This window comes from Orcinus orca, chromosome 3 (genome assembly GCF_937001465.1).
Source record: "Orcinus orca chromosome 3, mOrcOrc1.1, whole genome shotgun sequence".
NCBI classification, from domain to species: domain Eukaryota; kingdom Metazoa; phylum Chordata; class Mammalia; order Artiodactyla; family Delphinidae; genus Orcinus; species Orcinus orca.
Window position 1 is genome coordinate 159,285,331 of NC_064561.1, and position 21,106 is coordinate 159,306,436.

The following is a 21,106-nucleotide window of genomic DNA, read 5'->3' on the forward strand; positions in this document are numbered from 1 at the left end:
TAACTTCATTTGCTGAACTCAAATAACGAATAAAGGGAAAGGATGGCACTGATGTTTGGAATTCCACGAGGGCAGCTAGACCTACAAAACCAGAGGCGGTCCAGGACCAGTTAGTTCACAAACAAGCACTTCAAGAGAGTGTTGCAACTCAGGATGACCAGGTAGTACAGCACAGTCCAATAGTATTTTTACATGTGATCCTCATGTATCTTGAGCATTTCTGAAAGATGTCCAACAAAAACTCCCTAAGTTTCATGAAAGTGCTTTCTCTTAAGTTTGGTGAGATAATCTTATACTAAGAAACATCCTGTAAACTATTGGCAGTACAATGCATATATTGCCAGCAATGTGGGACCACTACTGCTAAAACCAAAGGAAGATTTGGAGAGAATGTTATATAAAAAGTGAAGGACTTGGGCTTCCCTGGTGGCGCAGGGGTTGAGAGTCCGCCTGCCGATGCAGGGGACGCGGGTTCGTGCCCCGGTCCGGGAAGATCCCACATGCCGTGGAGCTGCTGGGCCCGTGAGCCATGGCCGCTGAGCCTGCGCGTCTGGAGCCTGTGCTCCGCAACGGGAGAGGCCACAACAGTGAGAGGCCCGCGTACAGAAAAAAAAAAAAAAAAAAAAAAAAAAGTGAAGGACTTGACTAAGAGCTCCTTGAGAACCTAGAACACTTACAGATAGATGTCTACAGAAAACACTTCTAGAGATTTAAAAAAAAAATTCCCCCTAGATACTGGGAAATACGTACTTGTCAATTATCAAAGTTATGGCCTAATCTTACATTTAATTCACATTTTTCAAAAAAGCTGCTCAAAATCCCATGCTTTAGTGATACTTGTAAATAATCCAAGGCATGGTACTGTGATATTCCTCATTGGCACTTAGAACACAAATGAAGGATGTCTTGATAAACTAAGTATCTTCCTATTTGAAATGTGCAGCGACATAATTTACTAAGTTGGTTATGGTCAACAAGTAGGGACTGAATTTTATTCTTCAATGAGAATTACAGAGCATGAGAACCAAATGATCTGAATGTTCCTAAAAAGGAAATTGATGCCCTTTTATTCTACCTGAGTTAAAACAATTATGAATCTCATCAGAGTTCATGGGAATCATAATAAATGACTACTAAACCAGACTTACCAAGGCTATGAACACACCAAGATCATACACAATTAATTAGTGCTACAGTTTGGTTTTAAATCTTTAAAACCTCAAAACACACCTTTTTATTTACTTTAGCTGATAAAATAACTTACTTATAAAAGTAACATCATTTACAGAACTCTAATAAATTTTTTCAAAATTAAAAAATAAACAATAGCACTATTTTGCATTCTGATTTTACAGGGAAATAAAGCTTTTTGGCACATAATGTTCTATCAAAAATGGAAAGTTGAATCAGTTTGCTTTGCTTTTCACAACAGAAATAAGCATTTATACTTATTAGCATTGGGAGATCAACTTAATGACAAGAAAAGTTTGCTAGAAAATAGAATCATTGGAAAAATAGGATCTGGTGCCACCTACTGAGTGGCAATGGCAATGTGACCTTGGGTATTAGCCATCAAGTTAGGTAACACACTATAATTTTAGCTACATGCAACTGTACCCCTGTGGTCAAGGCTTAAAAGCTACATGCAAAAATGAAAACGACTGCTGTATTAGGAATGAGGATTGATGTATTTTTTTTTTCTTTAAATGCCACCTGACCTTTTAAAGGAAAGGAAACCAAGGAGGTGGCTAAAAATGATTACTGAACACGAGGAATACTGAAGAGAGGAAGACTTTGGCAAATTAAGTAAACGAAAAGTTCCATGATCAAGAGTGACTTAGGTACGGTCTCTTACTCATGGAGAGACTGGTGGAAGGCAGTTACGTCCTTGGGTATTTATGGTAGATCAGAATTAAGGACTTAACTTCTTTCCCCTACTATTTACAGAAAAAGCTGGTTTATTTGAAAAAATTATCAACCCAGACTGCCAATAAAGTGGCACTTAGGAACTATTGATATAATGGTAATTGACACCCATTCTGACCATCTGGAGGAACAAAAAATCCTGGAGGGTTTTTCTGATTAGCGAAGAAAAGTTACTTTTTGTTTGGTTGAATTTACTCAAATAGACCCCCTCAATACCAACAATGCTGAGAGCATTTCATAAGAGTTGGGCCACAATCCTAAGTCTTGGAAAGGTAGACTTCCTAGAACATTTTCATGGACTGGCAAGTTTTTAAATTATTATTATTATCATTATTTTGCTAGTAGCTTCTGAGAATGTTACCTTCCTGTAAGGCCAGGGTGCCCTGCGTACTAAGAGCATGCCTAAGACATGTCTGTGGTTTTCCTTTCCTTCATAACATGTCTCACAATCCATAATTTGCTTCTCAGCTGTCCACCAAGAGGGCAGGGGCCTTGTCTATTCTGTTTGTTACCATATAACTAGCACTTAATTATGTCTGGCACATGAATGTGCTCAAAAAATGTCAGTTGGGTGAGTGAATGAATAAATGAATAAATCTCATACAGTCCAACCAACCTAAGGGGAAGAGGGGAAAAGAGGAAAAACACCCTCACAAAAGTGAAGATGACAGTGATGGACAGGAAGAAAGATGAGCATCAGTTCCATCAACTGGGGGTAGACTTGATGCCAAAAAAACCCTGCCATCATTCAACAACTGGTGATACCTGTTCGGAGATTCAAAATACTTGCAAGATTTTAAATGAAAGTTAATATTAAAACAAAGTGTTCTCTGGAAGATTCATTTGCAAACAAGTTAATGAAAACCCTGTTACTACATCAAGATGTTAATAGGAGCCTAGCGTTGTGATGTTTCAAGATGAAGTGGACTCTGCTGAATACACCAGGTGAACGTCTAGAGTCCCATAGAGGGAGTGTAGCACACTGATGACTTTTTCTTGAATGGTGTCAACTTGCTCAGAAGGACAGTAATCATCCAGACTTGACCTGGAACCAAGCAGAGAAAGAGAAAGGAAAAGAAAAATACACATAAATAGGATGAGATCATACTGTGAAGTGAGGAAAAGCCTGCATGTGTTGACTTCAATGTAAATTAGAAATGAAGAAGCTGTGTTGAATTTTGGTATAATAACTGTTGAAAGCTACTAAACGTTTACTCTATGTCAGGCGCGTTACATGAATTATGTTCTTTAATCTTCTCAGCAACTCTATGAAATAGGTACATTTACCATCCCTTTAAAGGAGTCCGAAACAGAGAAAGATTAACCTGCACAGGCCACATACTAGTAAGTGTTAGTGATGGGATTCAGAACCATACAGCATGTCTTCGAAGCCTCAGTGCTTAATACTAGACTGTTGTTTCCCTGAAAGGGAGATGTTGCTTGGGAACACTGGGGCTAATTATATTAGTGACTGGGCATCATGTTTCACATTCTTTTATTATGTGTACACTCAGGCTAGAAATTATGACAGTAGAGGCATTCCAACCGATAAAAGGGTTCTGCTTCTATAAACAATCTGCTAACCACACAAGCGTACAAGATCATCCAAAATGAAAGGTGCGGATGTGCTGGTGCTGGGATTAGTCTCCTAGGTAGTATTAAGAGAAGAGTAAAGTGAGATGGGGCAGGAATCTGCATTTTGGGTCTTTCTAGAATCGCCAACTGTAATTTGAGTGGCACCAGCCAGTAACAATGTCGCTGATAATTTTAGCGGGATTAGTATCTGAAATGATTTTATCAGTGTCTCCTGGTTCTGAACTGGGGTGAGGAAATCCATTGGCAATCCCACTGGATTGGAAAATGGCATAGAAATCTTTATAGGAGGAAATGGAATTCATTGTCTAGCCTACTCCTTATCACAAGTATTTTCGACCTAAAGAAACAATCTGTAAGACTTCAGATGAGCTCATTTCATTCTATGGTGATTAGGTTATTTTTGAGGCTTGATGTAAACAATTTTAAATTATTAAATACTGTCTAACATACACATATGGATAAATGTCTACTTTAAGAAAGCAGGATATGTAAAAGTTTGATTTATTAGCCTTAAAAAATAAGGGGCATTTCAATGCTTTCACAAAGATTTCTGGCTTCTTTAAAACAGTATTAGAGTAGATCTTGATGGGAGCTACCCACAAGAGGGAGTTTTGGAAATCTGCAGGTACAGTTTTGATTGTCACAATGACAACTAGGGGACCAGGGAAGAGGTCAGGGCTGCTTGAGTGCTTGCAATATGCAGGATAGTCCTTCAATGTGAATATGAATTGTCCTGTGTCCTGTACAGTCTCCAAGGTCCACGGAGCACTTATATAAGTGAAAAACCTGTTTTTAATTTTTTGAGCCTAGAATTTAATACTCTTCTACATATGAACAAAGTATTTTTGAAAATGGATTAAACTAAATTTTCCAGGGCTGCAAATACTCTGTGAATTGAGGGAAGATTGGACTTTAAGTTCAGAACTTTACCAAGAGGTTCTTGTGACTAGACTAACCATGTTGCCATGGCAGTGCTGTTCATGGTATTTGGGCAATATGACACACTGGATCTGTTGGCATTTTTAACAATTGCATTTAGTGACTCTTTGTAAAGATGCCAGTTTGGTGTGGCATCTTAATATATATTACTCTATTATCAATTACTTTCATTTCTCCTTTATGTTACGATTTTTTTGGTGTGTGGATATATGAATATATATTTAAATTATGTGTATAGGTAGGTTACTGCTATAAACTAAATGTTTGTGTGCCCCAAAATTACTATGTTGAAACCTAATCCCCAATGTGATTATATCTGGAGGTGGAGGTCTTTGGAAGGTGATTGGGTCATGCGGATGGAGTCCTCATGAATGAGATTAATGCCTTTATTAAAGAGGTCCTAGAGAGCATCTTCACCCCTTCATTTTATGTGAGGTTACAGGGAGCAGATGGCTCTCTATGAACCAGGAAGCAGGTCCTCACCAGACACTGAATCTGCTGGTGGCCTTCACCTTGGACTTTCCAGCCTATAGGTCTTTGAGAAATAAATTCCCGTTCTTTATAAGCCACCCAGTCTAAGATATTTTTGTTATTGCAGCCTGAATGGATTAAGACAATGATATCATCTATATATTATAAATGCTATCTAAATATATTTAAATTATGTATATATAGATTAGATTATCTATGAATTTCATTCAGGATGGTAAATGAATTCTTATAAATATTTCTCATAAAATATGTAATATTATTTGCCTGAGCATTTAAAGTACTTATTTTAGAAACTCAGTTACATACAAAATGAGTCCAAAGATTAACATAGAAAAGAAATTTTTATTAAATTGTTGTAACTATTCAGCACATTAGTACATTCAAATTTAAAACGTGGTAGCAGCTAAATATTCATCTGTAGGACACAGAAATGGGAATTCTTATGTTCAAATGAATAACATCACCAACTTCAAAGACAAGATTAACAGGAGTTGTATGTTGCTTGCCAACCATCACTAATAGGAAAGAGAAAATATAACACCTGAATTTCGAGCTAAGTAGGTAAAAAAATTAGTAGGTAAGGACTACTGCATTAGTAACCATTAGATTCATCTACGGGGATGAATTAATTTCCCACTGCCGTTGTAACAAATTACTACAAACTTAGTGACTTAAAGCAAAACAAATTTATTACCTTACAGTTGTGTTGGAGATCAGAAGTCCTAAAATAAAGGTGCTGTCAGGGCTGTAATTCTTCTCTAGGCTCTAGGGAAGAATCTGTTTCCTTGTCTTCCTGGCTTCTAGAGGTTGCATGAATTCCTTAGCTCAAAGCCCCATCCTCCATCTTCAAAGCCAGCAGTCTAGCATCTTCCAATCTCTCTGATTCTGACCTTCCTTGCCTTTCTCTTATAATAACCCCTGTGATTACACTGGGCTCACCCGGATAATCCAGGATAATCTCCTCAATTTCAAGCTCCTTGAGTGAACCAGATATGCAAAGTCCTTTCTGGCATATAAAGCAACATATTCACAGGCTCTGGAGATAAGAATGTGGACATATTTGGTGAGCCATTATTCAAGCTACCACACTTACCTTGCAATTGTCACTACAGTAGGTTTTGGCAAATTTTTTAGAACGTAATACACAGATTGAATAAGATATTCAATTTCTTGTTCTGTGCTGACATGGTGAGGAAGTTCTGAATAATCACAGGTTAGACCAGCCTGGTGAACCTGAAAATAAGACAATTAAAAATTACAAGGTAATGTTGTTTTCAGAAGATTCTTTAACCATTTATGGCCTTGCTGACAAATTTTTAATATTTTTGTGGATTAGGATTGTTTCTTCCTTAATAGTTTCCATGCCATAGCAATTATTTATACTTCGAAGTTTTGGAAGAACTGGTCTGTACACCAGTTTGGGCCTGAGGCCTTTTCTAGGAATAATTCTTTATTTTATAATTGTGGATTTATTCAGTTTGTCTTTACTTCAGTCTATTTTGATAATTTACATTTTCTAGCAAATTGTCCATTTCACCTGGACTCTAAAAGCTAATATAAATTCATACATAGTATTCTCACCTTACTTTTCTTTCAACAAATTATTTTATTTACTTTTTATTTACTTATTTTTAACAGATTTAAAAAAAATTAATTATTTTTGGCTGCATTGAGTCTTCGGTGTGGCTCACGGGCTCTAGAGCACAGGCTCAGCAGTTGTGGCGCATGGGCCTAGTTGCTCCGCGGCATGTGCGATCCTCCCAGACCAGGGCTTGAACCCACGTCCCCTGCATTGGCAGGCGGGCTCCCAACCACTGTGGCACCAGGGAAGTCCCTATTTACTTTTTTTTAATTTTTTTCTTTTTTGCGCTATGTGGGTCTCTCCCATTGCGGAGCACAGGCTCCGGACGCGCAGGCTCAGTGGCCATGGCTCACGGGCCCAGCCGCTCCGCGGCATGTGGGATCTTCCCGGACCGGGGCACGAACCCATGTCCCCTGCATCGGCAGGCGGACTCTCAACCACTGCGCCACCAGGGAAGCCCCCTATTTACTTTTTAAATAAATGTAATGAGTACTACATTTAAAGCTTCAAGACGATACAAGGGGAAGACTTCCTCCTACCTTACTGAACCTACTGTTTTGAGTTTCTTGTGTATGCTTCATGTATAACCACATATACTGATATCTTATACATGTGTTGTAAATATAAATGACTGGTGTTCCAGTCTTAGCACTAAACGTGCCTAAGAGCTAGAAATGGCCCACAGGCTGACATTTTGCAGCCTCTGCATTAAAGTTCTGAAAACTGGAATTCAAATATATTGTAGCTTTGCCTAGGGTACGTAAGTGCAAAGTATGGAAACAAACACTAATCTACTGTATTACTGGAGGCTCTGGATACACATCAAAGATTTAACTGGCAATCATCAGTCAATGCACTAAAAACAGAGACTCTGCATGTTCTTTTCTACTAAAATGATCAAAACACCTAGTGTTCTAACCCTGCAGCTATGGGAACATTATATTTGATTACATAATCTGCTACCAAGCCTATGCCATCCTTCTTCTCAACAAACGATGTACAAAACCGCACCCCCTCCACCACCAGAAAGTTCAGATGCCATGTGATGACTAAAGTAGACCTGCATGAAGACACATTCAATAATATCACATGCGCTCAAAGGAGTTTTAAAACCTAAATGTCTTCTATCATTCTTAATAAGTGCCATTAAAAAAAAGGGTGAGCTTGAGTTATCTCTGATTTAACCAAGATATTCTTTTGCTGGTATGTTTTATTCTTACAAAGTTAGCATTAAATAAATACATAAACTTCAGTTCAAATAAAGTGGGTTTGATTATATTCCACAAAAAAATAAAACACTACAGCAAAACCACAATTTATTAAAGTAAAATAAACACCAGAAGTAAAAGAAGCAGAAGACCTGGAGGTCTCAGCTCTGGCACAAAATTTGAGAAAAGGTACCTGAACTTCAAATGGGAAAATTTATGCTTAAATACTACAAAATGATATAAAAATAAAAGAAATTATCATTAAAGGCATCTTCTTTTGACACAGTATTCAGATTGCTGTTGGCAAACAAACTTATACAGCTAATACAGTTAAGATGTGCTGGCCACAATGGCTTCTATTGTCCTTCTATTTGGTTTTTACAATCAGAAGTTTTCAGAGAGAGAGGAAAGAAAGAAGGGGGAAGGGAGTATAAAAATGAACCAACAAAGAATGAGCAAATGTAGAAATTTTCTTTCCTAAAAGAAATCTTTTCTCTGGCAAGGAGAGATCTGACCATAGGCAAAGTTAATAAATCCACAGTACTTTTGCTTCATACATAAAATTGGCAAAAGTGTGTTTTTCCTGGAAAACTTTTCCAGTGTTCTGGCTTCTAAAAAGTATGTATTTCTTTCACTTCTTCTTTTTTCTTTTTTTTTTTTAAATCCACTCACACTTTCCAGGAACACAAATAAAAGTGAATCACTTTAACAAAGAGCACATTTTTCTAGCCAGAAAAATGCCTTTCTTAATTAAAGGGTCATTTTATACTTCAATGTAAGTATTTACCATTTCATAGTCCGGCTCTTCCATCCGTTTTTTCAAACTTTGTACCAGTGGAACTAATGATTCCATTCTGGAAAAAAGCACCCCTCAATTAAACATCACATCACCTCAACTAAAATTATAGTAGCAAATGAAATTTACCATTAACAATATGTTTCATATGATTCTTGGGAAATTAAAATTGTTCAAATATCATCTTAAAATATTAAGAAACAAAGGTTCCCTGCTGTTTTCTTTTCTTTTTTTAAAAATTTATTTAATTAATTTATTTTTGGCTGCATTGGGTCTTTGTTGCTGTGCACAGCGTCTCTCTAGTTGCAGCGAGCGGGCGCTACTCTTTGTTTCGGTGCACGAGCTTCTCATTGCTGTGGCTTCTCTTGCTGCGGAGCACGGGCTCTAGATACACGGGCTTCAGTAGTTGTGGCACGTGGGCTCAGTACTTGTGGCTCGCAGGCTCTGGAGCGCAGGGTCAGCAGTTGTGGTGCACAGGCTTAGTTGCTCTGCTGCATGAGGGATTTTCCCATACCAGGGAACGAACCCACGTCCCCTGCATTGGCAGGTGGATTCTTAACCACCGCACCACCAGGGAAGCCCCTCCCTGCTGTCTTCTTACTTAAAAGATTACAGATTGTGTTAAAGATTAAAAATTAGCACTCAAGAAACTGACGTTTTCCTCTTCTTTAAAAATGGAAGTTCTACTGTGACTTTAAAAATTATTTTGATCAGCAAGAAAACTAAGTGCCTTTAGCACCCTGTGATGAGAAAAGACAGTTTCCCAAAAGTTAAAAAAAAAAAAATTAAGGACATATTTATTGACATATACAATTATAACTGGAAAAGTTTTATACTGTCTGATATAACAACAATGGTGCTTTTAAGTTATTTAATATAGATGGAACTCTTTGGAAGCCCTGATTAATTAGTGTTTCTAATATTTTAATGCCACCTCTACCAATACCCACTTATCTGCTGGGAGGGAAAAAAATAAAGACAAAAGGAAGGCATGGAGGCCTGTCTACCCACTTACCCTATTACTTCTCCCTTTCTATTAACGACACTTTCTGGGCTTCTGGACCCTACTCACCCACCTCTTCTATTTCCTTAGGAATAGTGAAGACTCCTTCATGCTGAGGGTCTGACCCTTTAGGGGCATAGTAAGTTTGGGGAGACGTTTCTTGTTGTCTGACTCACTTTTCCTTTGTGCTATCCTTTTTTTCCTCCAATTCCAGTCACAGTTTAAACTCACCACTGTTGTAGCCTTGTTGTTTCTTCAAGGCTGTGACAGAACTGCCTGCAGGTGGTGAAGAGCTAAGTGTGCTCAGTAGGCAGGTGGGTTTCAGTGGAGTGGCTAGATTCAGGATTCTAAAGTTGTCAGGCTATTTTGTTTGTTTTGTTTCATTTAATTTTAAACTTGGCTTAAGACTTCACAAAATCACAATATAGTAGGTACTCTTCAACATTCCTGGGAAGAATCACGTCCTGTGACTTATTTCTATATCTCCATCTTCCATCGTAATTTCAAAAAGGAGGGAATCATTTTTAGATCTAGCGCCCCATACTGAAGAGGAAAAAAGTGCCTGATCAGTATTTACTGATATGATTAATACTACTATGGTTTATTCTTCCATACCACTGCTTTCCTTAGTGACAATAAAGTTTTACAATACTTATAGTTCAGGGATGTTTCTGAACATTTTATTTTTAAGTGAAAATTGCAGTGAATATTTTAAATAGGTAATACACATAGCAAAAGAAGATACTAATTTTTTAAAAAAATATTTATTTATTTATTTGGTTGCACCAGGTCTTAGTTGCGGCAGGCAGGTTCCTTAGTTGCCGCTCGCCGACTCCTTAGTTGTGGCATGCAAACTCTTGGTTGCGGCATGCATGTCGGATCTAGTTCCCTGACCAGGGATCGAACCCGGGTTCCCTGCATTGGGAACGCAGAGTCTTAACCACTGTGCCACCAGGGCAGTCCCAAGAAGATACTAATTTTTCAAAAGCAATTTATCTAGCAAATTTAGCAATATATGTAGGATTAAATACAGTAGAGTTGGAGAAAAAAAAAAATTGAGGGTCTTACCTAGGATATGAAGCCCATTTCTGTACAGTTTCTTCATCATCACCATCACACAAATCGGCAAAAGCAGCTTCTAAATCTTCTAATTGATGAATTCGAGTATCAACACAATCTACCAAATCTTCCTTTAAACACATTGAAAAGCCGAGATTATATAGTTACTCTTTCAAAAAAACAAGTGAAATCCCATTACAATGAAAATTTGATTCAATTAGTTAAAACATAATTTTTCAAGTACTAACCATGGGCTTCCCCAAGAAACACACACCAAGATTTTGGACAGTTGTGTGCGAGTACTCCAACACCATGTAAGCTATTATTAGATATGTGATAAATAGACAAACACAAAAGAAACAAATGGAGGATACCTCTGTCAGGTTGGTACCAGGCTTTTTAAATTGGTACAGCTCTTTTAAGATTTTGTACTCCTCCTGGAAAACAAAACAAAAACTCCATATACTAGAAAAAAGGTTAATTTTTCAATGATATGCTTTAAATAAAAAATGGCTGTGATACAAGAACATCTTAGATAATCATTTAAAGGTTAGTCAGGGAAAATCAGGGAATATGTATAATTCGTATTTCATTGTAAATATTACCACTTCTTTAGGGTAACTCTATCCATCTGGGCATGACAAGAATGTGTAAAAATTAGCTATGGAAGAAGACTTAATGGCTAACAGGTAATGAGATGAAAATATTTCTAATAATATTCTACTCTATAAATGGATACATCCTAGGATCTGAACAGATTTTCGCTATTTATGGGAAATATACATATCTTAGTAACAACAATAACAAAACTCTCCATGTTCACTTTGCAGCTCTTTCCCTAGCCACAGAAGAGAGCTCTGGAGTACAAAGGCAATCCTGGAGGCAGATGCAATGGAAGGATTTTGCAGGAGAATGTCTCCCCTTATTCAGCACAGCCAGGCAGCCCCACTATAGGTAGGTATATCTGGCCCCAATAATCCTATTTAGGAGCATTGTCAGGAAGGGGTTACACATAAGACCTAAAATTCCTAAAGCACAAAGCGGTGCACTATCCTCATCATAACAATCCTGTGAGCTGGGTGTGATTATTATTTTGATTTTATACTTGAAGAAACTGTGGGTCTGAAAGGTTAAGTAATTTTCCCAAGATCATACAGCTAATAAGCAGAAGTAACAAACAGAACTTAACTCTTTCTGACTTCTGAACATGTTTTTTTAAAAAATAGCTATTAAACTATAAGGTATAATACATGCTCTTTTCAAAAAGTTCTACAGAACCAAAGGATATAAGGAAACAATATCCCCACTTTCTCAAGTTTCCTTATAGCACAGGAAAAGGAATAACTGTCATTAAGTTTCTTATGTAACCTTTTAGAAATTCCCATTACAAGTATTTGGTGAGTATATTTGTAGGATAAATTCATAAAGTCAGGTTTTTTAGCTTCCAGGTATGCCCATTCTCATGTTTTCTAAATATTTCTAAGGTCATTTCATAATTCTGAATGCTGGTAGTTATAGTCACTGGTCCATATACAATAGCAGGAAAGAAGCAGAGGGCAATTTTTCCCCCTTACTGCAAGCTGGGAGAGCACTCTAGTTCCCCCATTCTTGATCCAGATTGCACTACAGTTGACCCTTGAACAACATGGGTTTGAACTACACAAGTCCACTTATACATGGATATTTTTCTGTATATTGGAAATGTTTTTGGAGATCTGCAACAATTTGAAAAATTTGCAGACCAACTGTATAGCCTAGAAATACTGAAAAAATTAAGAACAAGTATGTCAAGAATGCATAAAATGTACATAGATACTAACCTATCCTTACATAGACACAAGATGAATGATATTACTATAAAATTAATAATGGGTTAGTTTTCCTACTGTTTTACAACTTTGCTTTCAAAGAATTACATTATTGTACAGTATGCCCCTCTCTCTCCTAATTGGAGAAACTGCATATCATCTTATCACATAAGTGGTTTTTAAAAAAATATAACAATGTTTCCAATACTGTACTATGAATATGACTGTAATACTGTATGTCATAAAATTTTTATAACGATTCATTCATTAGCATAGAGGCTAGGCTACCGTGAAGCAATCGTGTCAAATTACACTAGGCTACTGTAAAGCAATCACATTGCTGCTTCCTCATTATCAATGCATGAATCGTTATAACTGTAAATAAATATGACTTTGTCACATTGTCTTTTCATTTTTGATATCTAGTGCTAGTAATACGTATAACAGTGTTTTGTATCATAAGAGACAATACTGATGTAGGTTCATCTTATTAACATGATATAAACTTATGGTATTGATAAATACAGTACAGTACTGTCAATGTATTTTCCTTATGATGTCCTCAACATTTTCTTTTCTCTAGCTTACTTTATTATAAGAATACAGTATATAATACATATAACATACCAAGTATGTGTTAATTTACTGTTTACATTATCAGTAAGGCTTCCGGTCAACAGCAGGCTATTAGTAAATTTTGGAGGAGTCAAAAGTTATACCTGGATTTTTGACTACACAGGGAATCGGCACCCCTAACCTCTGTGTTGTTCAAGGGTCAACTGTACATTCTCCAATTTTACCTATTTTTAATCAGTACCTATTAAAGATCCTTGATAATTTAGATAAATCACAATGGCTTCCGATATGCACACAGAACAAGGAGTGTAAAGTGCAACATCATTGTCATGAATCAAATACTGAACTTAGGTAGAAAGAAGACAGTTAATTTGAATCCCCAAAAGAACCAATCTGGAACAACCTCCCAAATGTTAAGGTAAGCAGTTATATGTGCTCATAAAATGCACCTGGGAATGCTCACTTGGATCATGAATTTACCAGTTTCTTAAAGGCACACATAGTTCTACCTCAGATCTGTGCATACTAATAGTGTCTGGTGATTTTCATTTAAGATCTGATGAGGTACCTGAAGGATCACAGGACTGAATCATTAGCTACAAATCATACATGTGTAATCAGGCACCTCAATGTTCAGTGAAAAATCTGTCACATGGGATTGTATATACATAGAATATCTCTGGAAAGATATATCAAGAAACTAGCCATGGTATTTGTTTCTAAGAAACTGGGGGAATGGAGAAGGAGTAAGAGAGTGACATATACACTTTTTAACGTATACACCTTTTGGTACTACAGCTGACCCTTAAACATCATGGGTTTGAACTGCATGGGTCCATATGTGGCGTTTTTCAGTGAATATATACTACAGTTCTACACGATCCACGGCTGGGTCAATCTTCAGATGTGGAACTGTGGATACCAAGGGCCCAGTACAAAGTTATACGCACATTTTTGACTGTGCAGAGGGCTGGTGCCCCAACCTCCATGTTGTTCAAGGGGCAACTGTATATGATTTTATTTTTTTCAACCACCCGTGTACACACTACCCCAATTAATAAATGCAAAATAACACTATCTAGAGCAGGGATTAGCAACCTATGGCCTACAATCTGTTTTTGTACATCCCTCCAGTGGGTATAAAAAAATTGAATAGTATTGACAATTTTAAAGGGTATAAAAACAACAAAGAATATGTGACAGAGACCACATGGGGTCCCCCACAAAGTGATTACTATCCGCCTGTCTGCCAAAAGTTTCCTGATCCCTGATCTACAGAAATTTCATACAATTCTCCAGAGCCACGTTTTAAAAATATCACATTTGGGACTTCCCTGGTGGTCCAGTAGTTGGGACTTTGCCTTCCAATGCAGGGGGCGAGGGTTTCAATCCCTAGTGGGGGAGCTAAGATCCTGCATGCCTCGTGGCCAAAAAACCAAAACATAAAATAGAAGCAATACTGTAACAAATTCAATAAAGACTTCAGAAATGGTCTACATCAAAAAAAAAAAAAATACCCCATTTACCTGAGTGAACATTTCTTTGAAGGGATTCTTGACTGAAAAAAAATCTAAGTCAATATCTAAAACAAATGCATCCCCTTTCTCCAAAATTTTCAGGATTTCTCCAGTGCTGACTGAAGTGTGGCATTCTTGGCTTTCAGAAGAACATGAACATGATGGTTGTAGACAAGTTTGGTCTCTTCTCTGTGTCACTGAGTCTTCCAGTCCTTCTGAACAAGATTCACCATTAGTAGAGGCAGTGTTCTCTGCATCCTCCAGTGCTAGCTTTGGCTTCTTAGCAGAAGACACTGTGTCATTTTCTTCTTGATTGTTACAGAGTTTATAAGGTTTCACCATAATTACATCCAATTGTAAAGGTTTTTGGTTCTCTAGCTGGTCTTCAGTTACATAAAGACCATCACTTAGAAAGTAATGATCTGTACTTGTAACCCTGGATCAGAGGAAAAAAATATTTTAAAGACGAAAGGACAAATTAGCTGACATTTCATATAGAATTTCAGAAATACAAGAAAGGACATATTTGACAAAAACTGGAGAGCTGTCTCTAATATTTGTACTTCCTGTTCTTCTATGGAAATAGGGTTCCCCAAATTTTTAGCTGGGCACACAACAGCCCAAAGTAAAGACCATATTTCACAGTCTATCTTGCAGCTAGGTGTGGCCATTTGACTAAATTCTGGTCAAAAGCCATGAGTGGAAGAGAAGTGTACAGAGCCTCGTCCTCCCCTCCCCATCCACTGGCATGTGAACAAGGTGGTGGCAAGCCCCACTTGGACTCTGAGGACAAAGGCGATACTCTAGAGACGGGGGAGCAACAAGACAGAAGACACTGGCGTTCTCCAAACTGTAGGGCTGTCACATTGGCTCTGACTGTGTGTGGTCAACTCTAACATGAGAAAGAAATAAATGGCCCTGTTTAGCCAGTGCTTTGGATCTCTCTCATACCAGCTGGATCTTTACCCAAAAAAATCACTGAAGAGAAAAATTATATCTGGAAATAATTTAAAACAATAGAAACTCCCTCTGACATATTTCAAAGCTTCATTAAATTTTATATAACTATAATATTTTAATATGAAAAGCAACTTAAAAAAATCTTGTGCATGTACAGAATGCATTTTACAAGTTGTAGATTTCTGATTTTAGACATATCAGCATGTTCTTAGCTTTTCAACTATATTATGCCTTGGTAAGTACTTTGAACAGCAAAACCAAATGCTTCTTCCAGAGGTAGGATCTACCCAATTAAAATAATGGTTAACATTTATTTCCCACCCACCATCCTCTAGCATATACAGCCTTAAGTTTAAAAAGATTCAATTTTCTAAGAAAAGATTAATGACAATAAAACTAATGTCCAAGATTATTAAAAACTGTACCATCCTAAGAAAGACAAAGGCTGTATCCTCCAATCTAAATCTGTATTCTTCAATAAGGAACATTTTACTTTGTTCACATCTGTACAAACACATACATACATCTCAGATTGCATACCTATATGTGTGTCTTTTCCATAAATTTTTATTTGCAGGATTAACTAAAATCATGAGATAATAAAAATCTTCCTAATATTGTCATTACACATTGAGTATCAAATGTCTGTTTCAGATTGCTCAAAATTAATTTGATTTTGCAGAAACCTGTTACAGGTTAAATTAGGCCTACTCACCAAAGTACTTAATAAAAACCCTACCACTCTTTCATATAAACCAGTATTATGTATAATATTTGTATGTGGAGCCCTATTTAATTTGTTATTATATCCTCAATAAATACAATTTTTATGTATACACAGAAAAGTTACTTGTCCAATTGATAAGAACATACAAGAAAAGTTAATTGTATCATTAAGGATAAATCAGAAATAAAAAGTATCATTTTCAGTGAGATAGACTGTATTTCATTTTCAATGTATTACCATTTCATCCCAGTATCCTTCAGGTTCTAGAGAGTCATGATTCCACTGCTTAAAACATTCATCCCATAACAAGAGAATTTAGAAAGCTAAGAACATTCTGATACTTCTAAAGATATTACAGTATCACAAGCTACATAAAACATTGGTTAAATAGCTTATACAACAAAAATAATTGCATATGTAACTCAAGTCAGAGAATGCTGCTATTTAATTTAGATTAGGTAATTATCTAGAGCTCACCATATTAATAAAATTAAAACCCCAAATCTACTTTTCAGCCACTGAATTTATAAAAAGACCAAAGTGAGATAATTTTGCTTTTTCATTGCAAATTGTTAAATTCAGCAGACAAAAGTTACATTGGAAGGAAATAATAAAATGTTATCATTAAATATATAAGTCTATAAAGTACTTCAATGATTTAATGGAGTTAGTCATCAATGGAGCCAGGTTTCCAGAGGAGGAAGATCATGTTATTCAAAATCCAACTTGACTAGCAACAAAATACAAATGATGTGTGAAAAAGATCAAGAGACTTGCAAATTTGTTCCTGGTGTTTCGAGAACTCTTTCTGGAAGAGTTGAGGGCTAATCTGACCCCATTTTTGTGTGGAGATACTTATAAGTTATTACAGGGACCTAAAATCAGATAGAAGTAGTATTCAATCCCTTTCATACTCATAAATACGAGGAAATTACCTGATTGTTGTGGTCGAAGTGTCTTTGCCTACTAAAAAATGATGTCTGCCCTCTCTGATTTGCTGAGCCCATGTGGGATGAAGCCATATTACATGGGAAAAATGGCCAGCATAAACTGCAGGTATAATCCAATTCTCGATACTTAATTCTCTGGAAAGAAATAGAGAGGAAGCATGAAAACTGTTAGTAAGTAGGTTTTTCCAAATGTAATTTCATTCAGAACAATATTTTAAGACAGTAGGTCTCCAAGTGGGGTCCAAGGACCCTTGCAGGGGTTCCTGAGACCTTTTCAGTGTAACTAGTTCAAAACAATTTTTCTAAGAACACCAAGGCACTATTCCCCCTTTTCACTGTATTGACATTTACACTGACAGTACAATGCAATGGTGGTCGATGTCCTAAGATTAATCAAGGCAAAGGCACCAAACTCTAGAAGTAGTCACTGTATTCATCACTACCAAGCACCAGTGTCCCATACCCCCGTCCAGTTTCACGTGGGAAAGTCTTTCATAATTTTATTAAACTTTGACCCTGAGTATACGTTTTAAAATAACCTGTGTGGCAAGATGGGAAGTGCACAGCAAGCACTTCTGTTACGGATTTTGAAGTACAACGGTTGTCTCAAGGAAAAGCACTTGTAATTGAATTGCAAGCTGAACACCATTTTTCTTGAAAGGAAGACTGACTCATAAACCATAGTTGTTCAGACGTGAACCTGAATTGCTGGATTCCACATTCCAACTAAGCTTTAAAAAATGACCACTTGTCAAGTTTTAGTATAGTATTAAAGAATATTCACAATTAACTGAAAAGGCTATGAAAATACTCTTCATATACCTCCACCAAAACAACATATGGTAACGGACTGAATGCAGAATCCGAGAATCCAGCTGTCTTCTATAAAAGCAAATATTAAAGAGATCTGTAAAATTTAAACATTGTGGGCTTCCCTGGTGGCGCAGTGGCTGAGAGTCCGCCTGCCGATGCAGGGGACACGGGTTCGTGCCCCGGTCCGGGAAGATCCCACATGCCGCGGAGCGGCTGGGCCCGTGAGCCATGGCCACTGAGCCTGCACGTCCGGAGCCTGTGCTCCGCAACGGGAGAGGCCAGAGCAGTGAGAGGCCCATGTACCGCAAAAAAAAAAAAAGAAAGAAAAAAGAAAAAATATTTGTTTTCCATAAAAATATCTTATGCTAACATATAAAGTCCTATTATTTTGAAATGAATATCTTAAACATTTCTCAGTTTTAATTTCAAATATGGTAAATATCAATAAATATAACTCACATTTAAAAAAACTCAAGAATTTTTAAGGGTATACAGGAATCCTGAGATTAAAAAAGTTTAAAAATTATTATTCTATGACTAACTGTACAGTCATCATACCTGCTTCATAATTCTTTTTAATTTCTAAAATATAAAAGAGAGTAAGGACAATGGTAGAGCTACCACATTTCTTTAGAAATTAGTTCTGAGTTTTGGTTTTAGAGTCAACTAAAAGAAATGCAGTAGGCTAAAATTAATTCACACAAGCATTTATATTCTAATTTTATATTACAACAGGATAATTACTGCTATGTAACTTTTCATTTTATATGAGTAGGCTACATTGTAACAAATACATAAGTAAAGAGACAGTGACACGATTTCAGGGAACTATATCACTGAAGCGAGGTCAGTAAGTCACTATTTAGAGATACACTAGGTATGTCTTTCCTGAAGAATGGACTACAAATTACCAATTTCACGTCCACCTCTATGATTCTGTATAACTGAAAGTCAACAGGATTTGTGACCTGAAAAGAAACAAATTGGGAGGTTGCAGGGACTCAATACTGGAAGAAAGGATACACAAATTAAAGATGCATTGCTTATACAATTATTGAACTATGTGTTCAAGACACATTTTCTTGTGCCTCCGTAACCAGACTTTTAAAGGGGTAAAGAAGAGTGAACTGGCTTAGGTAATTTCTAAAGTCTCCGACCTCTAAAATTCTAATTCTAAAGCAGAGGCTGGTAAACATTGGCTGGGCCACCTGTTTTTGCAAATAAAGTTTTATCGGAACACAGCCACTGACACTTGTTTACATAGTGTTTACAGCTGTTTTCACACCACAAAGGCAAAAATAAGTAGTTGCAACAGAGACCATATGGCCAGCAAGCCTAAAATATTTACTATCTGGTTCGTTAAGAAAAAGTTTGTCCATACTTGTTCTAAATAAAATAAAAAAGGCAAACAAAAGCAAAACTCATGAGCTTAGCAAAGACTATTTCTCTTAATTGCTTATCATCTACTGCAAATTGTATTTCAGGTGCATAAAAGATGGTTAACAAAAATCACATTTTACCCGAAAAGTGTTTCCTTATCAAATACAGTGTCAGCTGGCATATTCACAGGAATAAGGAGGTCTGGATGTGAATCAAAATGCACAAAACTTATATTACTTGCAGGAAGATGCTTTGAGCCAATGGCCCGGTATATAAAGGGCAGAACCTGTAAAAGACACATACATGCACACATTCAGAATTGGTACTGAATTCATGAGCATACACTCAATTACAGACTGAAAAACAATGCTAAACATAACTGCACATAATTTGAAGCACACCAAGTTGTTAAAAAGTAGGGAAATATTAAATTTGTTCATTGCACATGGTTTAGACAATCATCTCAAGCTTTATTTTTTCCTCAGAACTTCCAAGTTACACCTCCAAAGGCTTTAATGGGCATCTCTCACCACCATGCTGCTTCCACCTCAAACACAAAGATAATGTGGGGAAACAGACAGGACTGGTACTCAGGAAAAAACTGCTGGTTAATACCCTCTCTGGCATTAAAGATGTGTTCAAGCTACCTGGGTCTCTGGGTCTTTTCCACACCTTTAGGATGGTGGTGCAGGGCTATGTCGTCTATGAGGCTCTTTGTCTTGTTACGGTCTCTAGAGTTCTAAGTTTAAGACTGAATTTGAAAGCACCACCTAACCTATGCTTGCTCTCTCAGACACATACACACCGTCTCTAGGTCCTGAGAGACCCAACTTCCTTCCTATTCTCTTTACTTTATTCATCCACAATTCTGGAATCACCCTCTTCCTCTTTCATAGCCAGAGCATTCTCAAGGCATATGAATGCTATTAAAAAAGAAAAAAAAGTCTTAGACCACGGGACTGTCTCGTAGGCTTCCAGAAATCTAGATTAGGGCACCATTTTAGCTATTCCAAAGTAGCACTACCTCAGAAACAGAACATATCTTTAGTGTCTATAAACTCGGGGCACCCTGTTAAAAGATTTATGCACACACTACGTACACAATAATACTAACGGCCCTATGAGTGCTACTTTGCACCATTTCACAGGTGACAGTCCACATTCTTAACAAAAATCTCCCGGCTACACAGCAGGAACGTGTAGGGAGGCCGGGAGACAGTAGGAGGCCTGCGTCAATGCGCAGGTTGAGGACTTAGGGCTGTGCAGTTACACTGCCCGCGTTCGACTCCCGATGCCACCAGAGCCTCGAGTGTTAGAGGAGTTGCCCGACTCGTAGTAAGCGCCCCATAAACGTCAGCGCCTATTCTTCCAAGCTAACCGTTCTGGTGTTTTCCCCACAGCAATGCAACTCGCGTGGATAACTAACGCTGGTTATCTCTCTGGCCTCCGATGGCCAGGCTCCGCCGCCTCCTTGGTCCTCGCGCGATTCTGCCCCAGGCCCGGCAGCCGCCCTCTCACCTCCTGATGGTCTTCCACCACCCACACCGGGAGCTCATGGTAGCGCCGGAGCCGGGCGCACTCTCCAGTGAACTCGCTCATCTTTTCCCTCGGGACAGCGTCCCAGCGAGCTGGACTCAAAGAGGCTTGAGCTGCGACCCCGCCTCCTCTCCCGAGAGGAAACGCGCGCTCACCCGGTTGTGGTTCTGGATTGGAGGATGTAGGGGGCAGCGGGCGGGCGCAGGAGGGGTCGACGAGAACGATTGGCTTAGATGTT

The 21,106-nt window shown here is 37.6% G+C and overlaps 1 protein-coding gene across 3 annotated transcripts; it reads right to left on the reverse strand.

Moving 5' to 3' along the window:
* Positions 1-1,184: 1,184 nt before the first annotated feature.
* On the reverse strand, positions 1,185-21,009 carry C3H5orf22 (chromosome 3 C5orf22 homolog). 3 transcript variants are annotated; one of them, XM_004266032.3, is made up of 9 exons: positions 20,851-21,008; positions 19,473-19,618; positions 17,125-17,274; positions 14,512-14,938; positions 10,976-11,038; positions 10,611-10,732; positions 8,531-8,597; positions 6,047-6,186; positions 1,185-2,971 (listed from the first exon to the last, which is right to left on the reverse strand). In XM_004266032.3, exons 1-9 carry the CDS (start codon positions 20,929-20,931, stop codon positions 2,839-2,841), a joined length of 1,329 nt encoding a protein of 442 aa, XP_004266080.2. In that variant the 5' UTR covers positions 20,932-21,008; the 3' UTR covers positions 1,185-2,838. The 3 variants fall into 3 exon arrangements, with proteins under 3 accessions (XP_004266080.2, XP_033277210.2, XP_033277211.2); XM_033421319.2 differs by lacking the exon at positions 20,851-21,008 and adding an exon at positions 20,711-20,833; XM_033421320.2 differs by lacking the exon at positions 19,473-19,618 and having other exon boundaries at positions 20,851-21,009.
* Between the last annotated feature and the right edge of the window lie 97 nt (positions 21,010-21,106).

Excerpts from the sequence above, each read along its gene's own strand:
- C3H5orf22 (XM_004266032.3), bottom strand. The coding sequence starts at position 20,931 with ATGAGCGAGTTCACTGGAGAGTGCGCCCGGCTCCGGCGCTACCATGAG. Across the intron at positions 11,039-14,511 it reads TCAAAGAAATGTTCACTCAG|GAGGAGTACAAAATCTTAAA; the intron begins GTAAATGGGGTA and ends TTTGTTTTCCAG. Across the intron at positions 10,733-10,975 it reads CTGGTACCAACCTGACAGAG|GAAGATTTGGTAGATTGTGT; the intron begins GTATCCTCCATT and ends ATGTGTTTAAAG.